The sequence below is a fragment of the Tachyglossus aculeatus genome, chromosome 13 (genome assembly GCF_015852505.1).
Source record: "Tachyglossus aculeatus isolate mTacAcu1 chromosome 13, mTacAcu1.pri, whole genome shotgun sequence".
Taxonomy (NCBI): Eukaryota; Metazoa; Chordata; class Mammalia; order Monotremata; family Tachyglossidae; genus Tachyglossus; species Tachyglossus aculeatus.
The window spans coordinates 23,700,676-23,718,051 of record NC_052078.1 but is presented as its reverse complement, the minus strand read 5'-3'; the positions used below and the strand labels follow the sequence as shown (position 1 = coordinate 23,718,051).

Genomic DNA, 17,376 nt, shown 5'->3' with positions numbered 1-17,376 from the left:
TGAATCGGAAGCCACTCTCTAGGATGATGCAGAACCAGAAGCAGATTTTAGCGGGAAAAGGAGAGAGGTTAAGAACCCACAGGGCTGTTTCTCCTTCCAAGCCAGCCAAGGACTTGGGATCTGGGGCTCAATCTTTAAAAATATCAGGGGTACTGACTGAGCGTTTACTTTGTGCAGAGCACTGTACTAAGCAGTTGGGAGAGCACAATATAGTGAGAGAGAATAGTACAAATCTGTAGTTCACTGATGGTTTTTCTGGGCCTGGTTCCTGGCAGGGCAGAGACTGTGGAAGCTACTCTGGGCTCCCCCATGCTTCAAAGGAAACAGAGTCTTTAGCTTCTTATATGCAGAGATCGATCAATTAGTCAATCAGTGGTGTCTATTGAGTGCTTACTGCATACAGAACATTGTTCTAAGCACTTGGGAAAAATACAGTGCTGCAGAGTTGCTAGATAGGGAACTTACAGTCCAGAGGAGAAAGCAGATGTAAAATTAGATCAGGGTTAGAGGAAAGAGTTGCCTGTAAGGTCACTGATGTACCTACTGTGAGCTTGAGGTGACTATCAAGGGCCACAGCCAAGAGCTGCGTACAGCACACTTTTCTGTTTATTGATTATACTGTCTACTTGATTCTTATTCCTGCCCTTCTCCCTCAGCCTCCCAGGCTCCCTTGATTTTTTGGTCCCAACAACGGGCTCAGTCTAGAAGGGCTTATCACTCTTTGAGGTGATAAATTTATTCCTTCCTTCCTTCCTTCATCCTTTCCTTCCTCTCTTTCCTCCTTTTCCTTCCTCTCCTTCCTTTCTTCCTTCCTTCCTCCCTCCCTTTCCTTCCTTCCTTCCTCAGTGTCCAGTTACTCCAGGGAACAACACTTCCCAAGGTGCTGTGGAGTGAAAATCTGGTCTTAACATTTAAGAGAGTGTGCATTTGTGCATAGTCAGTATTTTAACACGATCAGATACAGCATAATTATGGTCACTAGAATTGGTGCCATTTTGGAAACTAACTCTTAAGAAGAATTGCGGTCTTGGGGAAAGAGCAGGGGCTTGGGAGTCAGAGGACCTGTTTGTGTGACCATGGGCAAGTCACTTTATTTTTCTGTGCCTCAGTTCAGTCACCTGCAAAATGGGGATAAAGACAGTGAGCCATGTGTGGGATAGGGACTGTGTCCAACCTGATTATCTTGTCTCTACCCTAGCACTTAATACAGTTCCCGGCACTTAGTAAGCGCTTAATAAATGCATTTATCATTATTATTTTTACTATTATTAGTGCTACTAAGTTGTATCATTTTCTGCATTCAGATCGAAAGAGCAAACTTCATCTCACGAGTTTTCATATTTTATAATATATTGGTTACAATAGCATACAACCCAGTAGCAGATTAATTTGTCGCATGCGTTCTGTAGCTTTCAAATGAAGAAAACCTAATTTCCCCACAACAGAGTCAATCTAGTGTGCTAAGAAATAGCGGGTAGGGGAAACTAAGTAAGTTTTATGAATCTTGGAATTTTAAAGAGACTCTTTCTTTTTTCCCTTTCCTTCTAGCATGCTCCTTACGACGCTATGGTCATGGTGAGCATCTGCCATTACGTTGATCAGAAGATTTTTGAAACAGAAGGAAGATGGAAGGTTTGTTTGACTAAGAGGCCCCGCATCCCCTTCAGACTTATCTGGCATCTCTAATCTATAACACTTACCAGGCTTCTCTGCCCTTAGGGTTCCGATAAAGCCCGAGATATACCACAACCAGAGGAACTCGTTTTCACCGTGGACCAGAGAGTATTAAATGACATCGAAGGTGCCAAACAGCAATATTTTAAGCAGGTGAGCTCATTTGTTTTCTTTCTGCCTACCTAGGACAAGGGACAGTCCAGAAAGCTTGGGAACAAACATCCAAGTAGAAGGCTCGGTCCGTGCCCTGGGGAATTCATAAGTCAACGGCAGGGAGGCGAGTTAACAGATCGCAAATGTTCATCGGGGAACAAAAACAAGGGCAGAGATATAGGCAACGAAACACAAAAGCAATTAAATCAGCAGAGGGGCAGGAAGCGGCATGAGTGCCAAGATGGCCAAAGGGATGGCATAACCAGGAAGGTGGTTTTTGGCATTGGCTTTTAGTTAAATGACTTGCCCAAGGTCACACAGCTTTTAGAAGAACTTGAAGGTGAGAAAGTTATCCGCTGTTAGAGTAAGAAAGTGGTTCTGTGCAGGTGGGAGAGATGGGAGAGTTAAGGGTAAGGGCCAGCTAGAAAGTTAATTTGGAATTAATTATTAATTATCATGTTAAGTACTGTAATAATAATAATTGTGGTGTTTGTTAAGCACTTACTATATACCAGGTACTGTACTAAGCGCTGGGGTAGATGCGAATTTGTGGTTGGACACAGTCCCGGTCCCATGTGGGATTCACAGTTTTAATCCCCATTTTAAAAATGAGGGAACTGAGGCAAAGAGAAGTGAAGTGACTTGCCTAAGTCGCACAGCCTCACACGTGGCAGAGCCGGAATTTGAACCCAGGTCCTTCTGAATCCCAGGCCTGTGCTCTATCCACTAGCCAACGCTACTTCTCTATGTGTCAAGCACCATTCTAAGCACTTGGGTGGATACAAAGGTTATCAGGGCGGACACAGTCCCTGCCCTGCCAAAGGCTGACGGTCTAAGCAGGAGGGAGAACAGATATCTAATCCCCATTTTACAGATGAGGAAACTGAGGCCCAGAGGAGTTAAGTAACGTGCCCATGGTCGCATGGCAGAGCCAGGATTAGAACCCGGGTCCTCTCACTTCCAGGCTTGGGCTCTTTCCCCTAGGCCACGCTGGGAGAAGCAAAAAGCATGAAGCAGATATGTAGGAAAGAGCAGAATTAGAGAAAGAGCCTGGAAGCCATGCGTGAGGTACGTTCTATGATGATCTGACCCATTGAATGCAGCAGAGATTGAAGGAGGAGGCAGGGAGACCAGTGAGGAGGGAAGCAGTGTGGCTCAGTAGAAAGAGCACGGGCTTTGGAGTCAGAGGTCATGGGTTCTAATCCTGGCTCTGCCACTCGTCAGCTGTATGACTTGGATGAGTCATTTCACTTCCCTGTGCCTCATTTTCCTCATCTGTAAGTTGGAGAGTCAATACCCGGTCCTCCCTTCTACTCAGACTGTCTTCCCCATGTGGGACAGGGACTGTGTCCAACTTGATTATCTCGCATCTACGCCAGGGCTTAGTACAGGGCTTGGCACGGAGTTAGGTGGTATAGTTGAGCGCGCCGGAAGAGATTGGAGGAGGAGTTTGGTACTAGTCAGGTGGAGTTGTCCTGGAGTTGGAGATGTCCTGGAAACAGGGTCGAACTCAGGCCTGGAGTGCAAGGTCCTCAAAATATAGGTGGGAGCTGAAATTGTGGGGGCAGACAAGCCCCCCAAGAGAGCCAGAAGCGGAGAGCGAAAAGAATAAAGGGCCCAGAACAAGGCCTTGTGATAGAGCCACATTTGAGGGTAGGGCAGAGTAAAGAGCCAACCAAGAAGACTAAGGAGAAGTCCAGCAGGTAAAACAGGAAACCTGTGGGTCAGACCAAGGCTGAAACAGTATCTAGTAATAATATGGATATTATTATTATTATTATTATTACATAGTGCCGACGCCGTTTGACAACGTAGCGTGTAATTATTATTATGGTATCCGTTACACACTTTGTGTCAAGCAATGTTTAAAGTACTGGGGTAGAACGAAGTTAATGAGGTCAGACATGGTCCTTGTTCTATGTGTCTAATTTAGAGGGATAACGGGTTTTGAATTCCCACCTTACAGACGAATGGCTGTTTTCTAGAGGCAGTGAAGAGGTCAAGGAGGGGATTAGGACAGAGTGAGAATTGGACAAGGGACGTAAGAGAAGGGAGCAGGATGGGAGCAAGTTTTTGGAAGAGGTGAAAGGGCTTGGATTTTTATTTGATGGTATTCGTTAAGCACCTACTATGTGTTAAGCACTGTTCTAAGCACTGGGTAGATACAAGTTAATCAGATAGGACACAGTCCCTCTCCCCCATGGGACTCACAGTCTAAGAGAATAGGTGTTGAATCCCATCTTACAGTTGAGGAAACGAGACTGTAAGCTCGTGGGCAGGAAATGTGTCTTCCGACTGTGCTGTGTTGCACTTCATTCATTGTCATATTTATTGAGCGCTTACTGTGTGAAGAGGACTGTACTCAGCACTTGGGAGAGTCCAGTAGAACAATAAACAGACACATTCTCTGCCCACGATGAGCTTACGGTCTAGAGGGGGAGACAGACGTTTATAGAAATAAGTGAATTATAGATATAAGGGCTGTGGGACTGGGAGGGGGGATGAATAAAGGGAGCAGGTCAGGGTGACTCTGCACATAGTAGGCGCTCAATAAATACCATTGATGATGATGATATGGCTCCAATGTTGGGGCCAGGGTGGGGTGGGGGAGAGAGAGATTCAGAGACACCAGAGAAAGTGAGACTGGCATCAGTATGCAAGCTAGGAGATCATTGTAGTCACACTGATGCGTGTACTGATTTACTGGGAGAAACACACACCGCATCCACAAAGAAATAGCCAAGAAGATGGTCAAATCATCATCATCATCATCAATCGTATTTATTGAGCGCTTACTATGTGCAGAGCACTGTACTAAGCGTTTGGGAAGTACAAATTGGCAACATATAGAGACAGTCCCTACCCAACAGTGGGCTCAAAATCCAAACCTCGCCACACCTAGCAAGATGGACTTTTCTTAAAATCCATTTTCATTTATAAAAATCTCAAGATCCTCACCCCACATTTCCCACTTGGTTAATAACTTATATGTGGTTTCAATCAATCAGTGGTATTTAGTGAGTGCTTACTGTATGCAGAGCACTGTACTAAGCGACTGGGACAGTACAATATAGTAATCATAATAAATATGGTATTTGTTCAGCACTTACTATGTGCCAAGCACTGTTCTAAGCACTGGGGAGGTTACAGGTGATCAGGTTGTTCCATGGGGGACTCACGGTCTTGACCTCCATTTTACAGATGAGGTAACTGAGGGAAAGAGAAGTTATGTGACTTGCCCAAAGTCAAGCAGCAGACAAGTGGCCAGGATTAGAACCCGTGACCACCTGATTCCCTGGCCTGTGCTGTATCAATCAATCAATCGTATTTATTGATAATCGCATTACACCTTACTGCTTCTTTAGAAGATGTGATGTCTTATATTGTAGAAACATTCCCTGCTCAGGATGAACTTCCCATTAGTGTTTTCCAAGAACAGAGCGGTAGATAAGGTTTTGCTGTAAAGCATCATAATGTGGCCAATGTAATAAATGTATTTATTTAACTGCTGCTAATCTGCAATGTTGTTGGAAACATCACTGGTATCTTTTACTTTGATTAGGCAGCTGATATCCAGATTGTAGCCTATGTCTTTGCTACTTTTGGCAAAATGCTCCTGAAGAAGAAACGGCTTCACCCCGACACCTTTGTCCAACTCGCCCTCCAGCTGTCTTATTATAGGCTCCATGGGCGGTAAGAAAAACGTCTCTTAAGTACATAGGCTGTGGTGGGGGTGTGAAGTAGCGAAAAGAGCCCGAGCCTGGGAGTCCAAGGACCTGGGTTCTAATCCCGGCTCTTCCGCTTGTCTGCTGGGTGACGTTGGGCAAGTCACCTCCATCTCCGTGCCTCAATTCCCTCATCTGCACAGTGGGGATTGAATATCTATTCTCCCACCTATTTAGAATGTGAGCCCCGTGTCCGTGCACTGTCCGTGACTCCTCTCTCTCCTTCAACCCACGAGGTCAATCCATCCCTAAGTCCTATCGGTTGAACCTCCACAACGTTGCTTAAATCTTCCCTTTCCTCTCCGCATTAATCCAATCACTTACCGCACCCCGCCTTGATGACTGCGTCAGCCTCCTTGCTGACCTCCCTGTCTCCTGTCTCTCCCCACTCCAGTCCGTACTTCGCTCTGCCACCCGGATCATTTTTCTACAGAAACATTCAGGCCATGGTTCCCCACGCCTCAGAAAACTCTGGTAGTTGCCCATCCACCTCTGCATCAAACGAATGCTCCTCACCATTGGCTTTAAAGCAGTCCACCACCTCGCCCCCTCATACCTCACCTCACTGCTCTCCTGCTACATCCCAGCCCGCAAACTTGGCTCCTGTAATAATAATAATAATAATGATGATGATGGCAATTATTAAGCACTTACTATGTGCAAAGCACCGTACTAAGCGCTGGAATGTCAGCCTCCATCTGATCTATCTTGCCAATGACCCCTGGCCCTCATCCTACCTCCGTCCTGGAATGCCCTCCCTCCTCCATCCTACAGACAACGACTTTCCCTCCCATTCGAAGGCTCACACGAAAGGCCTTCCCCGACTAAGCCCTCCTTTCCTCTTCTCCCTCTCCCTTCTGCATCTCCCTGACTCGCTCCCTTCATTCATTCCCCTCTCCCAGCCCCGCAGCTTTTATGTACCTTTCTGTAATTCATTTATTTCTATTAATGTCCGTCTCCCCCTCTAGACTGTAAGATCGTTGTGGGCAGGGAATGTGTCTGTTTCTGGTTGAGTTGTACTCTGCACACAGTAAGCGCACAATAAATACAACTGAATGAATAAATGGAGGAGAAGCAGTGTGGCCTAATGGGTAGATCATGGGCTTGGGAATCAGAAGGACCTGGGTTCTAATCCTAGTCCAGTGACCGAAAAAGAATGGGATCCACAATCCTGACTCCACACAACACATAAAGATGGTCCCTTCCCTTTTTTTTTTGTTTTTTGGGTTTTTTTAACAGTATTGGTTAGGGACATACTTTGGGCCAGGCACTGTGTTAGTACATCGTTTAGCACATACCACCATTATCATTATTTTTTATTATCTCAAGCAGTCCCCTGGGTAGCATGACTTAACAATAATAATAATGGTATTTGTTAAGCCCTTTTAACAAATACCACCATTATCATTATTTTTTATTATCTCAAGCAATCCCCTGGGTAGCATGACTTAACGATAATGATAATGGTATTTGTTAAGCTCTTACTATGAGTCAAACACCGTTCTAAGCTCTGGGGTAGGTATAAACTAATCAGGTTGGACACAGTCCCTGTCCCACTGTCTTAACCCCCATTTCCCAGATGAGGTAACTGAGGCCCAGAGAAGTGAAGCAACTTGCCCAAGGTCACACAGCAGACTGGTGGCGGAGCTGGGATTAGAACCCAGGTCCTTTCAACTCCCTGGCCCGGGCTCTACCTACTGGGCCATGCTGTTTCCTTGCAAAAATTGGAAGGAATGAGGGAATTATGCTGGGGAGACAATTTTACGAATAAATGCAATTTTTTTCATGACCATCCCCCTGATGCTCAAAACTAGAGGGACCTTTAGCTATGTTATTGACGCCCAGAGTCAACATTGAGCTGGTAAAAAATCGCACGATAATTGTGGTACTTGTGAAGCGTTTCCTATGTGCCAGGCACTGTACTGAGTGTCGAGGTGGGTACAAAATATAACCCATCTGGTCTGCAATAGCCAAGTTGATTATTTTCTTTTTCTGTCGTTCATTCAGTCGTATTTATTGTGCGCTTACTGTGTGCAAAGCACTGTACTAAGGGCGTGGGAGAGTACAGTACAACAACAGACACATTTCCTGCCCCAACAGGCTCACAGCCTAAAGGGAGAGGCGGGAGAAAACAATTAGAGATGAGGAATTCTCACCCAGCTCCTCTTCCCAACTCAATTTTCCCTTTCAGCCCCGGAAGTTGCTACGAAACGGCCACGACGAGGGCTTATTACCACGGCCGGACGGAAACGGTGAGGTCGTGTACCGTGGAAGCGGTGGAGTGGTGCAAAACCATGACGGATCCGTCCACCTGCGTAAGAAACTGGTGCCATTTCCCTGCTCTAGGATAAGAACCACTGCCCAGAAGTCACTCGGGTGGGTCTGGGATCGCTGGGAGAGAGGAAAACAGGGAGAGGAACAATGATATGAAAGTAATGAAAGAAGCGGCATGGCCTAGTGGTTAGAACACGGGCCTGGAAATCAGCAGGACCTGGGTTCTAATCCTGATTCATAATTCCATGTGGGACATGGACTGCGTCCAACCTGATTAGCTTGTATCTACCCCAGTGCTTAGTCCCGTGTCTTGCACATTGTAAGCACTTAACCCGTACCATTAAAAAAATAGCAGTATAGTAGTGTTTATTGAGCACCCGTTGAGTGCTTACCGTGTGCGGAGCACTGGACTGAGCGTTTGGGAGAGTACAGTCACTTGCTTTGTGGCCTTGGGCAAGTCACCTAACTGCCCTCTGGCAAATGAGGATTAAGTGTTCTCCCTCCTACTTAGCCTACGAGCTCTGTGTGGGACAGGGACCGTGTCTGACGGAATTGACTTGTACGTATCCCAGTGCTTAGAACAGTGTTTGACCTATAGTAAGCGCTTAACAAATGCCATAAAGAAAGAGGGACCCGGGGAGCCGGCAAAGGGATTTAAGGAGAGGAGAGCTGTGGGTCACGCGATGCTTCAGATTGGTGATGCAGTAGTATTGTTTGAAGGGGAGAGGCTGGAGACTGGGAGACCAGCAGAGAAGTTCATAATTATAGTCCAGCCATGGCAGAACCAGAGTTTCTACCAGGGTGGGGGGAGAGAGAGGAAGGGGCAGACCTGGAAAATGTGTAGGAAAATCAGGAGGAAGATATTGGGGCGGAGGGGTGTGTGTTTTTTTGTTTTGTTTTTTGAAAAAATGATATTTGTGTCAGCCACTATATTAAGCGCTCGAGTAGATACAAGCTAATCAGGTTGGACACAGTCCGTTTCCCAGGTGGGTCTCACAGTCCTAACCCCCATTTTACAGATGTGTTTCTGTTGGACACATCTCCGTCCCAGAAAAGCCAATTGAGCCTAGAGGTTGTTGTCGACTGTAAGCCTGGCAGGGAATGTGTCTGTTTATTGTTATATCGTATGCTCCCAAGCGCTTAGTACAGTGCCCTGCACACAGTAAGCGCTCAGCAAATATGACTGATTGACTGACTGACTGTTGCCACTAGTGAAGACTGGCAGGATTTCTCTTCCTCCTCCTCCCTAACAGTGACAGTCACCACCACACTGATAAGGGATTCTGGCCTGTCACTCCATGTGGCCTTGCCTGTCACTCCCGGCTCGGCCACTTAACTGCTGGGTGGCCCTGAGCAAGTCATTTCACTTTTCTGTGCCTCGGTTGCCTCATCTGTAAAATGGGGATTAATACCGTGAACCCTACACGGGCAAGGGACCGTGTCCAACCCGATTTGCGACTGACTCATATCCACCCCAGCACTTAGTGCCGGGCCTGGCACATAGTAAGCGCCTAACAAATTCCATAATTATTATGATTATCATGTGGGCCCCGCCATAAGCCCGAGCGGTGAGGCCGAATTCTAAAAACTGACATCAACTCGCCCATCTCGGAAAATCTGGTCACCCGTTCACCTTCTCTGGTCACCACAGACAGGCTTAATCTTCCCCAACTCCGATCACTGCTGTCCACGCTAGGACACGGGGGCCTTTTTTCCCCCCTATTAAAACAGCTTTCTAGTCCCCGTGTTTCACTAGAAGAAATTATCAAGTAGAAATCAGATAGCCTTCAGGAAGATTTGAGCGGGAGGCTTGGAGCAGTTCACTATGGAAGCTTCTCTGCTTTCATTTTTGCAGCTCCTCCAACGGCAGCAAGCAATGCTCCGGGCATTTGCGAAGCACAATAAAATGATGAAAGAATGTTCGGCCGGAAAAGGTACTTTTGTCTATGCTCCAACTCCGTCTCCCTTCACGTCTCCACTTTCAAAGCCCTCCTCCGTGAGGCCTTCCCTGACTTAGTCCTTGTTTCCCACCCTCTCCCGGGTCACTTGGGCAATCAGAGCTGTACCCACTTGCTATTCACCCCGCCTTCAGCCCCGTAGCACGTATGTACGTGTCAGTAATTTCATTTAAGGTCTGTTACCCCGCTAGACCGGTGGGCAGGGAGCGTCTCTATCCGTCCTCTCGGGCTCTCCCAAACGCCTAGCCCAGTGCTGCACACCAAGTAGATAAATCCCCTTCGATCGATTATTTCCTCCTCTTGCCGGTGGAAAAACTGTCTCCTCACCTTCCGATCTTTGCCTCTCGCAGGATTTGATCGCCACCTCCTCGGTCTGTCTCTCATAGCCAAGGAAGAAGGGATGCCCGTGCCCGAACTCTATCTGGACTCCCTTTTCTCCAGAAGGTAATCGAGTTGCCGTTCGACAGTCGGAAGAAGTCTCGTCTCCGCCCCGGGAGCCTGTAAGATGGCGTGGGACTTGGTAGTTGCTCCCGGTCTGTAGGATCTACTGAATATCTGCTGTCTACTAAGCGCTTGGGAGCATAGAAGTAGGAGTGGAAACAGGACGGAGACCCAGATCAGAGCCGGGGTAGCCGGGGGATTGAAAGATGAATCAATCAATCAATCAATCGGATTTATTGAGCGCTTACTATGTGCAGAGCACTGTACTAAGCGCTTGGGAAGTACAAATTGGCAACACATAGAGACAGTCCCTACCCAACAGTGGGCTCACAGTCTAAAAGATGAAGAGATGAAGAGATCATTCATTGTACGTGATGCGTGAGAAGATGAGTAGTGTACTTAGATCAGAACCGTCGTGGGCAGGAAATCCGTTTATTTTTATAGTGTACTCTCCCAGGCGCTTAGTACAGTGCTCTGCCCACAGTGAGCTCTCAATAAATACGATCGACTGATTGACAGTCAACCAGTGGTATTTATTATTATTATTGTGGAACTTGTTAAGCGCTGGGGAAGATAATAATAATAATAATCATGACATTTGTTAAGCACTTACTATGTGCCAAGCACTGTTCTAAGATGCAAGTTAATCAAGTGGGACACGGTTCCTGTCCCGCATGGGGTTTGCACTCTTAATCCCCATTTTGCAGACGAGGTAACTGAGGCCCAGAGGAGTGACGTGACTTGCCTAAGGTCACACAGCAGTCATGGGAGCCAGAGGTCGTGGGCTCTAATCCCGGCTCTGCCACTTGTCAGCTGTGTGACCTTGGACAAGTCACTTCATTTCTCTGGGCCTCAGTTACCTCATCTGTAAAATGGGGATGAAGACTGTGAGCCCCACGTGGGACAACCTGATTACCTTGTATCTACCCCAGCGCTTAGATCAGTGCTTGGCACATAGGGACAAATGCCAACATTATTACTATCATTATTATGTGGCGGAGCTGGGATTAGAACCCAGGTCTTTCTGACTCTCGTGCCCTAAACACTAAGGCACGCTGCTTCTTACTATTTGCAAAGCACTGTACTAAACGCTTGGGAGAGTAAAAGCTGTACATGTCCAAAGTCAGTCTGTACATAAGTGTAAAAGGGATGCTATGTATGCCCAAGTACTAAGGAGCTGTTAGGCTGACATGATTTGGGAGGGCTTCCTGGAAGTGGAGAGATTTCCAGAGGGCTTTTAAGATGGGAAAAACCATGTTGTGGTGGATATTAAATGGAAGGGAGTTCCACGCGGGGGAAAGGTGTTTAAGGGATCAGAAGTGGGAAGAAGTGTGGCTCAGTGGAAAGAGCATGGGCTTGTGAGTCAGAGGTCATGGGTTCTAATCCCGACTCCGCCGCATGTCTGCTGTGTGACCTTGGGCAAGTCACTTAATTTCTCTGAGCCTCAGTTACCTCCATCTGTAAAATGGGGATTAAGACTGTGAGCCCCACTGGGACAACCTGATCACCTTGTATCCCTCACCCAGCGCTTAGAACAGTGCTTTGCACATAGTAGGTGCTTAACAAATGCCATTATTATTATTATTATTATTAAGTGGGAGAGGTGAAAGAAGGGGACGGTGGAAGATGGGTTTGGAAGGAGTGAGAAACCTGGACTAAGCTCGTCTCTAGACTGTAAGCTCACTGTGGGCGGCCAGCGTGTCTGCCGATTCCGTCGTTGTCTCCCAAGTATTTAGTACAGTGCTCTGAACACAGTAAGTGCTCAATAAATACCATTGATTGAGCGATTGATTGAACTGGGGAGAAGCAGCTGAAGGGAGCCATTATGCCAGGAGAGAGCTAGTGGAGTTTTGGTTTGGAGTTTCTGCTTGTGTGACGTTGGTGACGACAAAGGGACGGGTCTTGAAGGTGGGCCCAGCGCTTAGAACAGTGCTTTGCACATAGTAAGCGCTTAACAAATGCCATCATTATTATTATTATTATTATTCAGCAATAAGATTTGGGAGGCAGAGTGGGGTTTTGTCAGGAGAGGAGAGAGTCTTGAGGTAGGGAAATCAGGAAACCGAGTGAGGAGAGGGGAAACACAGCCCGAGCGTGTTTGGAGAGAAATGATCCGGGCAACAGAGTGGAGTGTGGACTGGAGCGGGGAGAGACAGGAGGCAGGGAGATCAGCAAGGAGGCTGATACAGTCATCAAGCAGAGAAGCAGCTAGAGAAGCAGCGTGGCTCAGTGGAAAGAGCCCAGGCTTTGAAGTCAGGGGTCATGGGTTCAAATCCCAGCTCCGCCAATTGTCAGCTGTGTGACTTTGGACAAGTCACTTCACTTCTCTGCACCTCAGTTCCCTCATCTGTAAAATGGGGATTGACTGTGAACCCGCTGTGGGACAACCTGATCACTTTGTAACCTCCCCAGCACTTAGAACAGTGCTTTGCACATAGTAAGCGCTTAATAAATGCCATGATTATTATTATTATCAAGGCGGGCTAGGATAAGTGATTGTATTAACATAGTAGCAGTTTGGCTGGAGAGGAAAGGGTAGCTTTTAGCGATGTCGTGAAGGTGGAACCGACAGGATTCGGTGATGGCTCGAATATGCGGGTTGAATGAGAGAGAGGAGACTAAGATTAGGATGGAGTTGTGCTGACGTATGACGAAGGGAAAGGTAGGAGGAGGAAAGGTTTTAAGAGGGAAGATGAGTTCAGTTTTAACCCTGTTGAGTTTGAGGCTGAGGAGACACCCATGTGATGAAAATGCGAAATTGAAGAGCAGTGGCTTCTCTCCTTCCTCCTAAATTGTATAAGGGTCAAGGACATATCTCCCCACTCCTCAAGACCCTCCAGTGGTTACCCATCCACCTCCGCGTCAAACAGAAACGCCTTACCGGCGGTTTCCAAGCCCTCAATCACCTTGTCCTCTCCTGCCTCAGCTCTCTACTCTCCTAATACAACCCAGCCGGCACACTTTGCTCCTCTAATGCCAAACTATTCACTGTCTCTCAATCTCATCTGTCTCACCGCCCACCTCTCACTCATCCCCTTATTCTTCCCCCCTCCCAGCCCCACAGCATTTATGTACATAATGTATAATTTATTTTTAATAATATCTGTCTCCCCTCCTCTAGTCGGGGGAGCGTAATTGTCGGGTATGAGGAGGAAGTGCTTGACGTATAGTAAACACTCAACAAATACGGTTATTGTTATTGCTTAGACTGTGAGCCCCACATGGATTCTGATTAGCACCAGTGATGTGCTTGGCACATAGTAAGCGCTTCACAAAACACCACAACTTAATAGTCCCTCATCATCGCTCTGCTGCCCAGATCATCACCCTGCTACAAAAAGACCCCGCATACGTCTCTCCACTCCTCAAAAATTTCCAATCTCTAGGTCAAGCAGAAACTCCTGGCCAGTGGTTTTAAGACACACAGTCAGCTCTATCCCTTATCCACTCTCTTCTCCCACTGCACCCCAGCTCCCACTCTTCATTCCTCTCACACTAACCTTCTCGCCGGGCCTCGTCCTTGCCTCTCCCTCTGCCTACCCCTCGCTCACTCCCTCCTGCCTAGATTTCCCTCCCCGCATCCCATCCACCAGCCCGTGGCTCCCAACATCTCCGAAGCCCGTCTGAAACCTCACCCACGTTGTCTGATGCGGATAAGGCGTCGACAGGCATGTCAGGGGTCGGGTGATTGGGGGTGGCGAGAGATCATAGGGGAGGGAGATGCCGATGCTTCTGGGGTGATCCTGAGTAACTCCTGTGTCATGCTTCACAGTGGGGGCGGTGGAAATTTCGTCCTGTCCACCAGTCTGCTGGGCTACCTGCACGTCCATGGAGCGGTGGTTCCCATGGTTCCCCATGGCTATGGCTTTTTCTACCACATCAGAGATGACAGGTGAGGATTTCAGGGGGATCTAATGTGCATTATGGGGGGGGGGGGGGTTTCCACTGTTATTGGGTGGCTAAACCTGAGCTCTCTGACGCTGCTGCCACTGAAGAAAGAGAGTGTGTGTGTGTTTTTTCACCCATGCACTTGGTCCTTGACTGACCATGTCAGCTCTGACCAGCGTCAGATGGAAGGGGCCTAGTAGCTCTCCTATCCTGCCCCTCCAACCCTCACCCCCAGACACACTAGCCCTAATCTCCCCCCAAAGCACACCCACACCACTCCTGTTCCTTGGAGGGATTCTGGGCCTGGGCCAGTGGGCTTCAAGAGTCCCTGCCCTAGGGCAAGACGAGTTGTCCAGCCCCCGCAGAACCGCTCTAGGTGCCGGGAGGCAGAAGGGAGGGGAGGAAGGGGACGGGGACGGCTGCTCACGCCGGGTCGCTTCCGCCGAGCAGGATCGTCATGGCCTGCACAGCCTGGAGATCCTGCCCTGAGACAGACGCCCAGGCGCTGACCTCGGCCATCTTCAAGGCCTTCGGCGACATGATGGCGCTGGTACAACCGGCCCATCTGTAGCCCGGGCCACGGACGGACGAACGGACCCCCCCCCACCCCTCCTCCCATCCCCCACGGAAGGCGGGCCCCACCCCACGACCCTCGGCCGTGGCTCAGACAGGCCGTGCCCCGGCTCGTTTCCCGGCCCGGCCCTCTCGGGTGATGATTCTAATGATAATAACGATCGTGATGTTTGGTAAGCACTTACTATGTGCCAGACACTGTACTCAGCGCTGGAGTGGATACAAGCAAATCAGGTTGGACAAAGCCCCCGTCCCACACAGGGCTCACAGGCCAACTAGCCCGGGCCGTTGGGGAGCCGGCTGTTGAGATGTGGAGGTCAGCGGGGCTGAGGTGAGGACTAACTGGGGCCTCTTCGCCCGGCCCGCCCTCACTTCTGCTTCATCGGTGGTGCGGGAGATGGGCTCCGCCCTACCCTCTGCCATCGCCCTTTCCCCTCGCGAATGGGAGGGGGACGCCGGCACGGCTCTGTTCTCGGAGAGAATCGCTCCCCACTCGTGCGATCGATTCCAATCTTACACAATAAAAGACCCTCGAACCCCTCACCCCGGGTTCTGTGCTGATTAGGCGGGACGGTCCGGGATCCCGCGGCGGGGAGGGTCTTTCAGGGCAGTAGGGGCTACTACTGTCCACTTTCCATTTCCACTTGGTGTTGTTGAGCAGCGTGATGGTCGGCCCTGCAGAGCTGTCTGCCCTAACCTCATAGCCCTCAGGCCTTGTGGAGAGGGGAGGCAGAAGGAGGAAAAATGACAAGGAAGGAGGTAAAGTGGGGAAGGAGGAAAAGAGGGAATGCTGTAGAGTCTTTTTATGGTTTTTGTAAAGCACTTACTGTGTGCCAGGCACTCTACTAAGCGCTGGGGTAGATATAAGCAAATCCAGTTGGATACGGTCCCTGCCCCACACGGGCCTCACAGTTTTAATCCCCATTTTCCAGGTGAGGTAACTGAGGCACAGAGAAGTGAAGCGACTTGCCCAAAGTTCTCACAGCAGGCAGGTGGCGGAGCTGAGATTAGAACCCAGGCCCTTCTAACTCCCAGGACCGTGCTCTATCCACTAGACCACACTGCTGAAGCCGCCCCGTCACTCTGGGTTCGTCCTCGGGATTCGGCAGCGGTCGCAGATTCCCCCAGCTCCGAGGTTGCTCCGGCTCCGGTCTTTCAACAGTCGGCCGACAAAAACGAAATGACATCCAAGGTGGTCGAACTACCCGTTTCCCGGGATTTCTGACCACTTTTCGGCCTCCTTCCCCAGCACTACAGCTCCAAACTCTTTGCCCAAAATTCCCACTCAACCAACCCCGCTTCCTCTCCCCAGACAGGAGAGGAGCAAGTCTTCGGTTTGAAGAGGATCGCCCAGTCTTTCTTTGCCGTTCAGAGTTCCATCTTAGAGTACTTGTCATAATATTGGCAGTAATAACAATAACCGTTATTTGCTGAGAGTTTTCCCTAGGCCGAGCACCGCGTTCGGATTGCATAGGCCGATTGGACGCAGTTCCTGCCCCTCCGGGGGGGGTCTCGGGCTAATGGGTAGGGACACCAGGTATCGAATCCCCTTTTTACAGATGAGGAAACTGAGGCACAGAGAAGTGCCTTGTCCAAAGTTACCCGGCAGGGAAGTGGATTAGAACCCTCTGACTGTAAGCTCCTTGCGTGCAGGGACTGTGTCCGTTTATTGTTATATTGTACTCTCCCCCAAGCGCTCAGTACAGTGCTCTGCACACGGGAAGCGCTCAATAAATACGATTAAATGAACGGATGAAGGCCCCCTGCCTCCTAGGCGTGTGAGCTTTCCCCCGGGCCACGTGGCTTCGCCGTGTACATCCCGGCGTCAGACGGTAGCTTAGGTTAAAGGCCGCCGCTCCGAACGTCGAAGGAAGGGGCGGATGGTTTTCGCTTCCAGCGCCGCTCGTCCCAGCCCTCACAAGCGCTGGCTCCCGGACCGGACGTTGACCAGGGTGAAGTAGAGGCCCCCCCGGGCCAGCAGCTCCGAGTGCGTCCCCTGCTCTTTGACCCGGCCGTCCTGAATGACCGCGATCCGGTCGGCGTTCTGGATGGTGGACAGGCGGTGGGCGATGACCACGCAGGTGCGGCCCTCTCTGGCTCGATCCAGCGCGTCCTGGACCAGCTGTGGGGGCGAGAAGGGGAGAGTCCGTCGGGCCGCGCGGCCCCGCGGTTCGGGTGGGGAGGGTGGGAGGGGGGGGGACGACCGCTACCTTCTCACTCTCCGTGTCCAGGGCCGACGTGGCTTCGTCCAGCAGCAGGATCCGGGGCTGGCGGACCAGGGCGCGGGCGATGGCGATTCTCTGCTTCTGGCCGCCGGAGAGCTGAGCCCCCCCGTCTCCCACCCGGGTCTCGTATCTCTAGTCGTGAAAAGACCGGGAGAGATGGGAAAGAGAGGGCGGTCGGGTGGGGAAGAGAACGGTCAGGCAGGAAGAGAAAAGTTACGATAACGAAGATCTCAATTACGATTACTGAGCAAGAAGCAACTCAGCCTATGGGAAGAGCACGGGTCCGTGAATCAATCTAATCCTGCTTCCGCCACCTGCTTCTGTATGACTTTGGGCAAGTCACGGCACGTGGGTGCCTCAGTTTCCTCATCTGTAAAACGGGGAATCGATAGTGTGCGAGCACCGTGGGGGCAGGTATTGTCTAACTGTGATAACTGTGGTTATCGTCTATCTACCCCAGTGCTT

General features: G+C 49.6%; 2 protein-coding genes across 6 annotated transcripts in view; one reads left to right on the top strand and one right to left on the bottom strand.

The window, feature by feature from the left end:
- CROT (carnitine O-octanoyltransferase) overlaps positions 1 to 15,229 on the top strand; it is a 40,525-nt gene extending 25,296 nt beyond the window's left edge. For all 4 annotated transcript variants that reach the window (XM_038755561.1, XM_038755562.1, XM_038755560.1 and 1 more), the window contains exons 10-17: positions 1,549 to 1,632; positions 1,720 to 1,827; positions 5,390 to 5,520; positions 7,744 to 7,867; positions 9,682 to 9,760; positions 10,135 to 10,228; positions 13,998 to 14,117; positions 14,564 to 15,229. In XM_038755561.1, coding sequence (XP_038611489.1) covers positions 1,549 to 1,632; positions 1,720 to 1,827; positions 5,390 to 5,520; positions 7,744 to 7,867; positions 9,682 to 9,760; positions 10,135 to 10,228; positions 13,998 to 14,117; positions 14,564 to 14,684 — 861 coding nt within the window. In that variant the 3' untranslated portion in view covers positions 14,685 to 15,229. The remainder of the gene's footprint in view (positions 1 to 1,548; positions 1,633 to 1,719; positions 1,828 to 5,389; positions 5,521 to 7,743; positions 7,868 to 9,681; positions 9,761 to 10,134; positions 10,229 to 13,997; positions 14,118 to 14,563) is intronic.
- Positions 15,230 to 16,376: 1,147 nt separating this feature from the next.
- Positions 16,377 to 17,376, bottom strand: part of LOC119936180 (phosphatidylcholine translocator ABCB4-like) — a 55,216-nt gene continuing 54,216 nt past the window's right edge. For both annotated transcript variants that reach the window (XM_038755642.1, XM_038755641.1), the window contains 2 exons: positions 16,897 to 17,043; positions 16,377 to 16,808 (listed from right to left, as the gene is read on the bottom strand). In XM_038755642.1, coding sequence (XP_038611570.1) covers positions 16,602 to 16,808; positions 16,897 to 17,043 — 354 coding nt within the window. In that variant the 3' untranslated portion in view covers positions 16,377 to 16,601. The remainder of the gene's footprint in view (positions 16,809 to 16,896; positions 17,044 to 17,376) is intronic.